Source organism: Notechis scutatus, chromosome 1 (assembly GCF_049901735.1).
Source record: "Notechis scutatus isolate UNSWTSFEM ecotype Mainland chromosome 1, rNotScu1.2, whole genome shotgun sequence".
Taxonomy (NCBI): domain Eukaryota; kingdom Metazoa; phylum Chordata; class Lepidosauria; order Squamata; family Elapidae; genus Notechis; species Notechis scutatus.
In genome coordinates this window covers 190,501,443-190,515,859 of record NC_142009.1, presented here as the reverse complement: position 1 = coordinate 190,515,859, position 14,417 = coordinate 190,501,443, and the positions used below count along the sequence as shown (strand labels likewise).

At 37.8% G+C, this 14,417-nt stretch overlaps 1 protein-coding gene across 2 annotated transcripts in view; it reads left to right on the top strand.

The window, feature by feature from the left end:
• The window catches only part of GAD1 (glutamate decarboxylase 1), a 57,338-nt gene extending 43,418 nt beyond the window's left edge, over window positions 1-13,920 (top strand). For both annotated transcript variants that reach the window (XM_026677748.2, XM_087949737.1), the window contains exons 8-17: window positions 1,041-1,156; window positions 1,325-1,404; window positions 1,593-1,647; window positions 3,613-3,729; window positions 4,644-4,708; window positions 6,980-7,058; window positions 7,685-7,834; window positions 8,423-8,530; window positions 9,254-9,343; window positions 11,972-13,920. In XM_026677748.2, the coding sequence (XP_026533533.1) occupies window positions 1,041-1,156; window positions 1,325-1,404; window positions 1,593-1,647; window positions 3,613-3,729; window positions 4,644-4,708; window positions 6,980-7,058; window positions 7,685-7,834; window positions 8,423-8,530; window positions 9,254-9,343; window positions 11,972-12,145 (1,034 nt within the window). In that variant the 3' untranslated portion in view covers window positions 12,146-13,920. The remainder of the gene's footprint in view (window positions 1-1,040; window positions 1,157-1,324; window positions 1,405-1,592; window positions 1,648-3,612; window positions 3,730-4,643; window positions 4,709-6,979; window positions 7,059-7,684; window positions 7,835-8,422; window positions 8,531-9,253; window positions 9,344-11,971) is intronic.
• Window positions 13,921-14,417: the final 497 nt, after the last annotated feature.

Here is a 14,417-nt window from a genome sequence, read left to right as displayed (position 1 = left end):
CTTCCAATCTTTTTGACAGTGGTTGCATAAATATTTTACCTTCTTTGTCTAAGGTTACATCATAATTTCCTTCTTTCATAAGCTACCCTTTATAATCTTCTAACCCATAAATCACATATTCATTTTTTTCTAATTTCAGCAAAAAGTCCATGCAGGGTTTCCAGGCACTCCATTCTTAACAAGTTGTCTCTAGCACCTAGGTCATCAGTAATGCTGCAAAGCCCAGTCACCAACTGAGCATAAGCAGATAGTCTGTATGCTCTTAGACCTATTGTATGTAACTCAGTACAGTAACTCTGAAAAGCTAATGCTTTTTAATTCAACTTGGTTATTCTGCAAAGGTGCTACTAGACTCTTTTTGACTTTTGGCTTTCAGTCTCTAAATTATTTTCCTTCAGAGGCCAAGCAAAGGACATTCTCTTATTTTATAACTTGCATAACTTTTAGGTTTTTAATCTTCTTACTTATATTAAAAGAGGCTAACGTTATATATACTGATATATGGTGACTGATTTTCTATGCTTTTAGTATTGTGTATTTTAATTATTGTAGTCTTCAACATTAGCAAAGTTAACTTTCCTAACCTTTCTTGATAGTCAAAATACCATATTAACTAAAACCTTAATATACTTGTCTTTTAATAGAAATGTAAAAATGTTCTTGTTTGCATGTAACCATGACAATATTCAAAATAACACAAAACAGTTGGGCCCAATAGAATTTCTGGGTCTCAATATTTAAGCAGAGATTGCAGGAAATCACATCTTGTTCACCACTTCCTGAGGAATGTGATTGAATTTGAAGTTTTTGCAAATATTACCTTAAGAAAAGGTAATATTCATAAAACTGGAGAGTTAGCCTTATTTAAAACAGAGGTGATTATCATTAACTTTTATCTATTGGTTCATTGGATATTGATGCTTTTTTGGCTACATTTGCAACATAGTTCACAAATACCGTTTATACATTTGTCATAGAACTGTATCAGACTTCTTATTTTCATGTTCCTAATACTCTATTGTTGGTTCCTCTCATTATAGGTGGCGCTATATCCAATATGTATAGCATCATGGCTGCCCGCTATAAATACTTTCCAGAAGTCAAAACCAAAGGCATGTCTGCAGTGCCTAAACTGGTACTTTTTACCTCAGAACATGTGAGTTCAATAATTTCAATTAACATGATTGTAATGACTGGATATTGTGATTTTTGTCATCAGCCCTATTCTGGAGAGTCTATCATTCCCTTCTTTCTCCTTAACATTTTGGAATTCAAAGGCAATCATAGCAATTTGACATTAATTATCTATTGATTGTTGTTTCAGAGTCACTATTCAATAAAGAAAGCTGGAGCTGCGCTTGGATTTGGTACTGAAAATGTGATTTTAATAAAGTGCAATGAAAGGTGAGATATTTGTACATCTTTACCTGGGTGTCTTTGTGTTTATGTTCAGGTTGGAACAATGCTAAGGACATAATAACAGCATCAGTGAATGCCCTGCTGTTGTGGCTTGTTTCATTTCTGTTTAGTCCTTTTTTCGTTCTTCTTTCTCGTATGTCAGATTTGGCTTTCACATTTCACTTTGGTTGCAGGGGCAAAATAATACCTGCTGATCTAGAAGCCAAAATCCTGGATGCCAAACAAAAGGTATTTTTTTTAAAAAAAAAAGAGGAAAAGATCTACTTAATTTTTTTTCTTTTATTTAGAATATATTTACAATTTGGACACAGTAGCACTTACTTCTACATGAATGTATATCAGCTTGCATTCTTCATCCATCATATTCAAGGCAGGTTAGGCTCAGCAGCATAAGTTGGAACTGAAGAAGCTACTTGGATGAGAAGTTAAATGTTTGCAAAGGAAAAGAAAATAAGAAAGTCCAGCTGCCTTTTGGAAAAAGCATCTTTTGGACAATCCTGACCTGGATGATTGACAATCTCCATAGACACTAAGCAGCATAAATGGTCCTCTCCATTTTCCACATGTGAATTTCCATAGGGAACTTATTCCATGTTATAAGTCAAATTCTAGAAAAAATTATCCTGATCCTTCAGCAAAGTTCTTGTGGGGTTCTTGAAATTTTATTACGTACAATTGAAGATTAGAACGTATAATTGTTTTTTAGCCAATTCACCCTATAAAAATACTGGTAAACTAAGACAAGAATTCTCATAGTAATGTCCCTTCCTTTGTATATTTCATTCCTCTTTGAATGGACTCATGTGATTATTTTCTCTTTGCCAAGTGTATCATTATTACAATTGTCTCGCAGTGAGATTCATGAGACCAACTTCTTATAAGTTCTCACTTCCATTAAGATTTATCACAATTTTGGTGTAAAAAAGGAGCAGTATATTTACTATACATCTCATACTCTTAAGGTTACAATTTACTTCAAGAGTGTCAAAAACGTGGTCAGGGCTCACTCATCTCCTGCTGGAAACCTTTTGAGGTACTCTTGAACTATCTCAAGCCCAGAGTCTTCAATACAACATGATGTGAAACCAAGTACTGTATGACTGCTAGGTTGGTAGAAGTACAACATCCCTTACATCATGAGTGCACAGATTTGACTGAAGGTCGCGTTTAGATATTCTGGATTGTGCAGGAAACAAGATGTTTACAGGAAGTCCTCTATTTAGGACCACAACTGAGTCCCAACTTTCCGTCGCTAAGCAAGGCATTGTTAAGTGAGTTTTGCCCCATTTTGCATCCTTTTTTTGCCAAAGTTTTGAAGCAAATCACTATAGTTGTTAAATGAATTTGGCTTCTCCCATTGACTTTTGTAAGTCACCCAGAATTTCTTTGAAATGAGATGAGAAGCAAATAAATATCATCCTCATCATCCTCATCCTCATCATCGACTTTGCTTATCGGAATTCAACTGGAAATATTATAAATGGTGATCAGTGCAAGTGATCATAAATACATGATGGTACCCAAGTACCCAAATTTTGTCCATGTGACCTTGGGGGTGCTGCAATGGTCATAAGAGTGAAAAACAGTCATGTCACTTTTTTCAATGCTGTTGTAACTTCGAACAGTCACTAAATGATTGGTTGTAAGCTGAGGACTATCTAATGTGGTAAGAGTAAAGCAGTGTCATCCTGAGTAAATCCCCACCTCCAATTTTTTAATTCAACCCATCTATTTTTTTCAGTTGATTCCTTCCCCACCAATGCACTTTTTCCCATCTTATGTAGCCTTAAAATGGCTATGTTTAGTTTTCATATTCTTACACTAAAATGGTGGAGAGATATAAAAGAAGCTAGGGAGCCAAGAGACTCAGGTTAAGTACCAATACTTTGTTGTTGTTTTTTAATTTGCAGCAAATGCAGAAAGATCTTGCGTCCTGGTAAAAGGATGATAATGTGTATTCTCTGAAAATACTTGCGGTTATTCAATGTGTTTCCAGAGCATTGCTGCCTTTACAATTGACGATTAATTATTAGATATTTTTTGATAACCTGTTTTAGTCTTGGGAAAAGTCAAAGAAAAAACATGCATCAATTAAAAAGAACTTGGGATCAGTTGTACTTTAAGTTAGTGTGAATCTCAATTGAAAAAAAAATGTATTTCACAATAGAGCTTCTTCTCTGTTTTTCTTTACAGGGATACATTCCCCTTTATGTGACTGCAACTGCTGGTACAACCGTTTATGGAGCCTTTGATCCTATTCCAGAGATAGCAGACATCTGTGATAAGTATAATCTTTGGCTCCATGTGGATGTAAGTAACCAGGGCTGCATAATCCCAATCCATTTTACATGGAAATAAAGCCCATTAAACACAATCGCTATGCTTGCATGACGTTCTTAGCAAAATCGGTTGTATTGTGCAAAGTTATGTCCCAATCATTTCAAGATAGGATCATGTCCAAATTATCCAGTGTTAACTACTCAGCAACTTAAACTCCCCTGTCAGCTTCTAGACAGAGATGACAGACTACAACAGCTCTGCAAATAAGTCAACGCCAGTCAGATTATCCCAGTTTTTCTTTTCTTTTAACCCATTGGGTGGGGGTGGGGGGGTCATGCTTAAACAGGGCAGTTGACACGAGGCTAAGCTTTCTATTTATTATACCACATTAAAACAACAATTTTAAAAAACAAAGCGGAAAATTAAAACAAAAACCTACCAATCACTGCAAAAATGATATCTAAGGCAGTTAACCAACCAGTATGACTAAGCTAGGGAAACTATGTTGAATTAGATGGCCTGCAGGATCATCATGCACATCATTTACCATAAATCAGATATGTCATGTGAATTCAGCCAATGAGCTAGACTTTTGAGTAGGGATCTGTTGGTTAGAGCAAATTTGGCAAGTTTAAGACTTGTGGACTTCAACTGTCAGAATTCCTGAGCTAACATGACTGAAGGAGGAATTCTGGGAGTTGAAGTCCACAAGTCTTAAAGCTGTCAAGTTTAAAGACCCCTGGGTTAGAGCATTATAATGCAAATAAATGATTGCATTGCTCTGCAAGTTATTGCATGACTAAGATTGTGGAAAATAGGTCCACGTTTCCTTCTTTAGGGAGAATTATGACAGTGAGTTTTCTGCTGAAATTAAGTATCTTTAAAAATATTTCAAGTTCCCAATTCAATTCCTGAAGCTTACCAATTTTTCTCCTCTTTTCCAGGCTGCCTGGGGAGGTGGGTTACTTATGTCTAGAAAGCATCGTCACAAGCTGAATGGTATAGAAAGGTACATAATTTTAAATTCTGCAGGGAAAAAAAAAAGACTTTTTATAAATATATCAACATAAGCATTCTCTTCCCCCAACCCCCAACAAGAATGGAAGAGATTTCCCAGATGTTGTTGGACTTGAATTACAACTCCCAGCCTTCCCCCTCCTCCGCCGTCCTCTCAGTGCTGGTTGTAATTCAGCAACCTCTCTTTTGCAAAATCTATGGTAATTATGAATATTGTGTTCACTGGCATATGTGAACCATGATTTGAACGGGATAAACATATCTAAGAAAAATGGGCTGCAAAAATGTCTTCAACCTGCGGACTGGATCATAGTTAACTAGAATTATTTGGGGACCTACCTCGTGCTAAGTTGCTGCAGTACGAAGACCAAAATGTTGACAAATGAACATATGATTGCATATAAAGTGGCAGAGCCTTGAAACAGTTTTATTTTGTGGGGGAAGCAATATGACAAGCTGCCCAAAGAATGGAAAATATATTCAGGGCAGCTGTTCTTTTAGGATTAATTTTGCTATTTAAGGGACAATAATGATAAGCTGATGGTATAATGAATGCCGATTAATTACTGTCAGTTTTCCGCTGGTAAGCTGAGGCACTAATTTAATTGTTGAGAGAGCCCTCTTATGGACACAATTCTAATAGCAGTCTGGCCAATTTTCATTTCCTCAAAGTACCAGCTGATCAAAGGGATGTTTAAGCCTTATACTATTAAGAAATACCTAAGAGAGATTCTTATAAAATACAGTGTCGGCACATGTGTTATTTCCTGGATTTTCAGTTCTTATATTTTCACCCAGAATCTCTTGCAAACAATATATCCATATTTAGAAATGCATCCACAACAGTTCCCTCTTCAAAACCTAAGGAATCATCTTTTTATTCTGTAAGTCCTCCAGCTGAATCTTGGGGGAAAACCCCTTTATATCAACTATCTATATTCATTCTTCTTAGCTCTTCCAAAATCAATAGAAGTGTCGTCAGATAATCCCAAAGAAGGTCTAAGGCTACCTGAAAGAATGAAATATTTTACCTTATTCGTATAGTTACTCCACAATAAGGATCGATACATTTGTCATTAGGCAGGGTGGTCATCAAGTGAGCACCTGGTTTCATAACCCTTTTTGCTGCAATTGTTAAGTGAAACATCACGTGACAACAACTTGCAACTTTGACTGCTAGCTTCCCCATTGACTTTGCTTGTTGGAAGCCAGCTAGGAAGACCTCAAATGGCCATCGTAAGGTTACAGGATGCTGCAACCATTACAAATGACCCCGGGAAAGGAGGGGAAGAGATGCTGCCTAGGGAATGATCAGATAAAAGGGGGAAGACTGCAGCTGGACAACAGGCAAAAAAGGAAACTTAGAAAAAACCCACCCTAACTTATCAGACATTAAAAAGAGACAACGGGAGATTTGTCCTTTTAGACTTGCAAGATTTTGTTATTGTAAGGCTGCCCGTGGACGGGATATGTCACACACAGGCCACGTCCACCCTGGTTCCACAAAGGCAAAAAAAGTTAAGATCCAGCCCGTGACGCGATCGAGTTTGACACCCATGTTGTAAGGTAAAAATAAAGGTTTCCCTGTCCAGTTGTGTCCGACTCCAGGGCGCGGTGCTCATCTCCGTTTCTTGGCTGAGAGAGACACTTTTGTGGTCCCAAAACACTTTTGTCCCAAGACACTTTTGTGGCCATGTGTCAGCACACAGAATGCTGTTACCCTCCCACCAAAGTGGTATCTATATATCTACTCCTTGGTGGCACAGTGGTCAGAATGCAGTACTGCAGGCTACTTCAGACTGCCAGCAGTTTGGCAGTTCGAGTCTCACCAGGCTCAAGGTTGACTCAGCGTTCCATTCTCCTGAGGTTGTTAAAATGAGGACCCAGATTGTTGGAGGCAATATGCTGACTCTATAAACCACTTAGAGAGGGCTGTAAAGCACTGTGAAGTGGTATATAAATCTAAGTGCTATTGCTATTGCTACTCATATTTACATGCTTTCAAACTGTAGTCTTACAATAAAGTAGGATTCATTAATTTCGTTATGTTTTCTGTTTGATCTCCTCAGGAGGCCGATAGTTATCCAACCTTATAAAATACATTAATTATGGCGTTATTGATTTTTAATTAATCCACTTGACATATTTTAGTTATGGTATAACCTCCATTGTGGATGTGCAGGTTACCCTGAAATCACTGGTGCCAGATTGCTCCTACCTGATGTTAGTGAATAGCTTCTAAACACGTTCCTTTGTTTTGCAGAGCCAATTCTGTCACATGGAATCCACACAAGATGATGGGAGTCCTACTGCAATGTTCTGCCATTCTTCTTCGGGAAAAGGTTTGCTTCATTAATTAAATGCTCACTCCCTCTATTTCCTTTAATCTACCATATATGAGCTGCAACAAATCCTTTCCTGTTGGGACACTCCTGAGTGTCAATTACAGGAGTGGAATTAAGGTTCTTGGTGGTAGATGTTTGTGCCCACAACCTTGAGGGTAGCATAGTTAACCACAATGATTCTGAAAAGATGAGTGTTGTTCCTCTAGTGTTCATTCTTAGCTGTTGGGTCTTTAGCATTTGACCAAGAAATGCTCCCTTACCACACATGTGAATATAAGGGGCCATTGATATGTTCTCAGTACTATACGGCAGACTTTGGAGTCTAAGTAAAATATCATATAGATAATTGACATCTGTGTTTCCCAACTGGATTTTTTGTGCTGTGAGGTCCTCTGGGATTGATTGGAATCAGGATCTCTTCTGCTACAAAAAGCAGAGAGAAAAAAATGGGGCTGCAGGATGGAATGTGTTGTCTCTGGGACTTTCTACTGATTCAGAAAAATAAGAGGATTTAGCAATTTTAAAAGCTTAAGCAGACACATACGCAGTAATGTTTAATGCATGCAGCACTGCATTTATCTCTTGCTTCGTATATGTTCAACAGGCATGCTTTTTTATAACAGGGTGTACTTCAAGGTTGCAACCAGATGTGTGCCGGATATCTGTTTCAACAAGATAAGCAATATGATATCACCTATGACACTGGAGACAAAGCAATACAATGTGGACGCCATGTGGATATATTCAAATTCTGGTTGATGTGGAAAGCTAAGGTAAATCATCAGCAAAATGCAGAACATTTCTATAGAAGCTTAACCAGAAGTCAATTCCCACCTGTTCAACACAGCTTTAAATTCCTATAAACCTAAGCATATTGTTGATTTAAATATTGAAATCTCCCAGGTGAAAAAGCTTGGGGGGAAGAAGAAATTAATATCTAAGCAAAACAATTCATGAAATTAATATCTAAGCAAAAAAATTCATGAAATTTGGACCATAATTCTTATTCTGCCTATATTTTGTGTATAATTACTTATTCTATTTTACTAGCCATATCTCTTTTTGGGGAGTGGGGGATGGGGGCTCATGCAAAAGCCTAAAAAAGATGTTTTAATGAGTAGCAAAATGGTACTTTGTTCACACAAAGGCCAAAGTATGGACAACTCTAAAAGATTAAAATGAAGTTGTTCCATACATACAGCATTTACAAATATTCCATATTTCATTGCTGTTCAGCTTTGGTTAACAAAAGAAATATATAGTTGGACTCCAAATTTCCAAGATTTACTCGCCAAACTATTTAGAGGATGCAGAAAGAGTATGAGATTGAATTATTTGTTTTCCCCCTTTTTTCAAAATAGGGTACAGTGGGATTTGAAAGTCAAATCAACAAATGTCTTGAATTGTCAGAATACCTCTATAATAAAATTAAAAACAGGCAAGAGTTTGAGATGGTTTTTGAAGGAGAGGTAAGTTGTAGACCGTAAAATACTTTTAATTCAATTATACATTTTTGCAATACAAAAAATTTCCATCCAGCCCTGTTACTGTGATTTTATCTTTTTAATCTCTGGTAGACAGGTGAAGAATATGAAATCAATTGAAGCCACTGAGGCACATAATGCTGAAATTCAATTGATTCATAACCCTTAGAAAAAGGTGTTATCACTAAAGCCTTGAAATGTATTTTGTTCCACTCTAGTGGCCTGCTTATTATTTGTTATTTAAGTAAAGGAAAACATGCTGTTCAATGGTTTGAATCCTAGCTGAAATGGCTTTCTGCTTGATTGAGCCTCTGCAGGATTTTGAGATCCCTGTCTTAAGGTTATGGTCAGGCATGAACAGAATTGTCAATCCAAAGGTGGCGTTCCAAGTGGACTGTTTATATTTCCCATGAATTTTTTATTATGAGAATAATCTGGAGAAAAAGGTAAAGACAGTGGTGATGAATTGGAAAATATCTCTATTTGTTCCTGTGCAAATTGCCTGTCTGTCAGTGATGTTCTAAGTGCTTTAGGGCACATTCACTTCCATTTTGCTCCATTCTTTTAAACTTTGAAGGACAAAATCAGGAGGCATGGCAAACAAAGTAACTTTATAAGCAAGGAAAATTAATCCTCTTGATGATTATATTCATGAACTGCCTTTGTGATTTTTAAAAATCTTTGCTTATTTCATTTTATGATATATAGCCTGAACACACAAACGTTTGTTTCTGGTACATTCCGCCAAGTCTCAGAGGGATGCCAGACTCTGAAGAAAGAAGAGAAAAACTACATAGGGTAATTTTTTTTTAATTATAATTTGTAAAACACTTACAAAAAAAATTTCTGAGTCAATGTACATTACAATGATAAACAATGTTAAGAAAATGAAATAATTGCTTAAAAAACAGAATATATAAACTAAGACCTTTACAGTATCTAAGAAAACAAAAAGATTGAAAGGCTCCAATGGAAATGAGTTGAGCAATTCAGAGGCAAGGCCTTGTGCCTCCTTCTCCTTCTCAGAGAGAAGGACAGGGGTGGGATTCTACAGGTTCTCACCTATTCACTAGAACCAGTTGTTAACATTCTAAGCAGTTTGGAGAACCGGTTGTTAGAAGAAATTACTGGCCTAATCCTGTAAGAAAGGCAGGAAGGAAACATTCTGGTGTTGCTTACAGAAACTGCCTCTCCGTTAACCCTTATTACATTCCTGGCAGGACTAGACTTCCTGTCTCAGGAACTTCTCTGGAGTTTTTTCCCCTCCTTTGCTGGTACTTTGCTTGTGTGGAGTGACCATTCAAAGTTACAATGGCACTGAACAAAGTGACATTATCATTTTTCACACTTACGACTGTTGCAGCATCCCTACAGTCATGAGAGGACAGGCGAGGAGATGTGTGCCTCAATGTGAGTGATGTTGAGTTGGCCACACCCAGCCAGTCACATGACCACCAAGCCACATCCACCAACTAAGCCACACCCACAGAACCGGTTGTTAAAAAATTTGAATCCCACCCCCGGAGAAGGAGACTAGAGAGATATATCAGCCCACAGAAAGAAGCATCTCAAAAGGGACCTTCTCTAGTTCTTTAGAAAATGAAGGCAAGGGAAGGGAGAACCGCTTTCAAACATACAAGAATTTCTTACTATAACCTTGTATACTCATGGTATCGCTTATTTGTCTGGAGTATATCGAAGGAATGACAGGGTGACAACTATCTCTCTTTTCCCCTCCTAATTCTGCCCTTTTGAAAACTCCCAGTGCTATTGGCTTGGTTTTCTTTGTTGATTTACAAATCTTGACTAGAAACCGCCTCAGCTATCTCTTTCCACTTACACCTTTGAAACAGCTGATTGTTGGATATCTAGTACACATGTGTGGGGGGCAGGGGGGCATGGGAGATGCATGCGCAGAGTTGCACAGCGCGGGGGTCACACGTGCATGCACCGAGTTGCGCAGTGCATAGAGGGGTGCACATGTATGCTCAGGGGGCGTGGGGAGACCCCACCCCATTGCTGTCTGGGTGCTGGCATGCAAGTGTGCGCATGCAAACACACACAATTATCAGCACAGGAGCCCAAAAAAGGTTAGCCCCCACTGCCTTAAGTGATGTAGGCTTTTTGAACTACCCTGAAATAAGCCGACTGCAGTTCAAAAAGCAATACATTGTCCATGTGCTCTGAATGCTTCAAACTCTCTTCCAGGGAACTCTGTGTAGAAAGCATTAAGTATTGTAGATCTACTACGTAGGCGTATCCAAGGAATTATGAGTGTGTTGACGAGATGAGTGTGAAATTCACATGCTCAATGAAGAGCCTCTTGTTTCTTTTAAAATGAGTCTCTTGTATGAGACAGAGAATTGCATTATTGTTTAGTAATAAGCAACAGAAGGGATATTACAAAGTAAGATCTGTTATTATCCAATTGAATTACAAACCAATAATCACTCTAGCTCAGGGGTCCCCAACCACCGGTCCGCGGACCGGTACCGGTCCGTGGAAGAAGTCCTACCGGGTCGCTGGTTGCTGGCGCCGCCATCTTTTTGATGAAAAAGTGCTTCCGGTGAGCTTTTCCGGTAGAAAGCTCACCGGAAGCACTTTTCATCAAAAAGATGGCGGCGCTAGCGCTTCGTGAGCTTTTCCGGTAGAAATGGCTTTCTACCCGGAAAAGCTCACCGAGCCTGGCGCCGCCATCTTTTTGATGAAAAAGTGCTTCCGGTGAGGTCACCGAAGCACTTTTTCATCAAAAAGATGGCGGCGCCCAGTTGATGCCGGTACCGGGCGCGGCGCCCAGCTGATGCCGGTACCGGGCCGCGGCATAAAAAAGGTTGGGTATTACTGCTCTAGCTCATCTGTATTAGGGATGAGGTTCTGCTTATTTTGCCCTGAATCGATTTTCTTAATTTCATAGCCAAGACTTTTGTCAGAACCATTAAAAACCAGCAAAGTGCTGATTTTATTTATTTATGTCCTTTTACTCACACCAAATCTGCTAGGTGAATTTTCTGCCCCAAGTACTAAAATATTTTACCCTATCTCAATGTTTGGGCGTGAGGTCCTCCATGACCACAATTCATATTGATTTTTGTCAGGAAAGGAAATAAGTGCATGGAAGTACATGGTCATATTGTTTTGTGTAGCTTCGTAACTTGGTTATATTCTATGGAAATATTAAAAATAAAAGCAACAAAGTGCCGTCAGTGCTGTCTTCCATATCTTGGTGCTCTCCCATTCTGTTGGCCTTGCAAATACCAGAACTTCAGGAGAACACTGAAAGACTGCCCATCAGACGTACTGATACCTTCTTCGTCCATTCTGTATTTTCTCTACATCAGGCCGTGCTTCCTTGCTGATGTGCTAGTCTTCTCCCTCAAAGGGAGATCTGAATTCCAAACCTCTTTTCTTTCTTGTTTGAATCTCAAGGTGGCACCCAAGATCAAAGCTCTGATGATGGAAACAGGTACCACCATGGTCGGATATCAGCCTCAGGGAGAAAAAGTCAACTTCTTCAGAATGGTGATCTCAAATCCTGCAGCCTCCAAGTCAGATATTGACTTCTTGATTGAAGAAATAGAACGATTGGGGCAAGATCTGTAATCCACATGACTTGAACCATGGTTTTTCTCTTGAGCGCTCTTTTCCAGCACTGGCTGTTTTTTAACCAGTTCTGTAGAATACATTTTAAGATGATCGATTCTTCTGATACCCTCTCTTTAAAAACAATAGTGCCCGCTTCCATAGATTATTGAAAAGTATATAGGAACTGATTTATTATTTCACCAAAGGATAAACCTATTATTTTGAAATGTATCATTCAGCTAGTTAGGCCTGATCATTCTAGTTTGCCCGAAAGCAAATTATGTTAAGATAACTAAGAAATCTGCACTATATGTACAGTGTGATGGTGTATGGTGTGTGTAGACATATTTTAACGAAACACACAACATACACTTTATATGTATATAAAGAAAATATATAAATAAACAATAGTAAGCATTCCAGGTGTTCCAGGTATCACGGACTGATCTTCTGAAGCTCTATTAATACCAAAGGGGTTTCACTAGATTCACTAGATGATAGACCAACATTCCCATTTCAGGTATAGTACTGAGGCATTGATCCTACTGATTTTACTGAAATATCATCAGCCGTAATACCGGAGTCCATATCTTTACTCTGTATTAATTTGAATGGACATAGCCAAACCCCGTATGATATATTTTTAAGTCCCACTGAAATCAGTATAAATTTACCCAGCATGTTAGATTGTCGCATTTTTTCAGACTGGAGTGTAAGAGGCCTGTTCTTTCTAAGTATTTTCTATCAAGAAGTAAGTAACACGACAACCAGTTTACAGGTGATAAAGCTCCCAGGTAATGCTGGGGAAGAAAACGTTTTTAAAATGTAGATTCTTAGGAACGATGGTAAATGGTGAATGTTATTTAAACATTATTTATTGATGCTTCTCTAATATATGAAAAAGAAAGAGGAAAGCAAATCCAAATAAGTAGTTTAGCTGTATGTATACCCCTTTAGCTGTCATATCAGGGGATAGTAGTAGCTGAGTTGTTGTAATAGATTATAATATTGATGTATTTTTTAGAAACTCACTTGTGTAGATTGTGTACATTACTGTTAAATGGGGTGGGGGTGGGAAAGGAATTACATGTAATAGTTTTCCAGCAAAATAATTGTTCAGTTCTAGCTATATGAGCTATTTGCTTCTTTATATGCAAAGAATTTACCATGCTAAAGAGTTGTCTTGTATTTTCTTCCATTTGTATTGTAGCCTATTTATATAATTAACAAAGTTCTAAATAATGTTTATTGGTAATTCAGTGTAGTTGTGAGCCAAAGAGAAGATTAAAAATTAGTTGGCACATTTATATAATATGCCCTTAAAACAACAATTTAGCCGATAATTTTACTTTATCAAATTCTAGTACTACATTCTGATACTATGCTATAAACTAGATTTAAGCCTAATGAAATCCTTTCACTTTCATAGAAAAGTAACTTTATTAATTATATGGTGATCTGACTATATACTGAATGCATTTTTAGTGATTCATGAATGTTTAAGCAAAGGACCCTCTATGTCAGAATAATCCACAGACGTTGGTTTATAGGAATCCTGTGGCAAGATCCCCAATAATGGCCCATACTCCTTCTGAAGGGGCCCACAGTTTTCTTCATTAGTAGCAGAAGGGTAACTGTGGCTTTGATAAGAAAAAAGAGAAGCTCAGCACAAAATCTTTTAAATATGGCTACAATAATTATTGCATATGTAGCTGTAAGATTCACCTTCAGTTTGTTAGCTAGGCAGCTGGCGTTTTTGACCACGCTAGTAAAAGGCAAGGAAAGTCACAAGATTATTTTAGTCAAGTGACACCTGCTAACCTAAAGCCTTCCTAAATTTCCTGCAGTGGCTGTTTAGCTTCCATTTAATGCTTTATATTTCTCATGCATAATAAACTGTAAGGATTACTTTAATGCACATTTGCACACATGTCCGCTGAGATAAATAGAATGTGTGTACATCAGAGAGAATTCTGCCCAGGTAACCATATATGTTCTTTATTGCCTGGGTTTTATTAAAACAGTGTTTTGTTGAAAATATTAGCAATATTTCAATGAATGTTTGTGTAGCTTTTCATCTTTTGGTTCCGGAGTTTTCCAAGTGTGAAATGAGTATATTTTAAGAATCCACATACCTTGATATTACTGTCCCCTTTGCTCACTTGGCTCTTTCTTTTGTATTAAAGTGATGATCCCTTCTGGAATTGTGATGTGACTAAACTACTTTCAATGTATTAAGTGTCCATATGGTATTTTACCATCGTGTGGATGGAACAATTGAGAAGCTGCT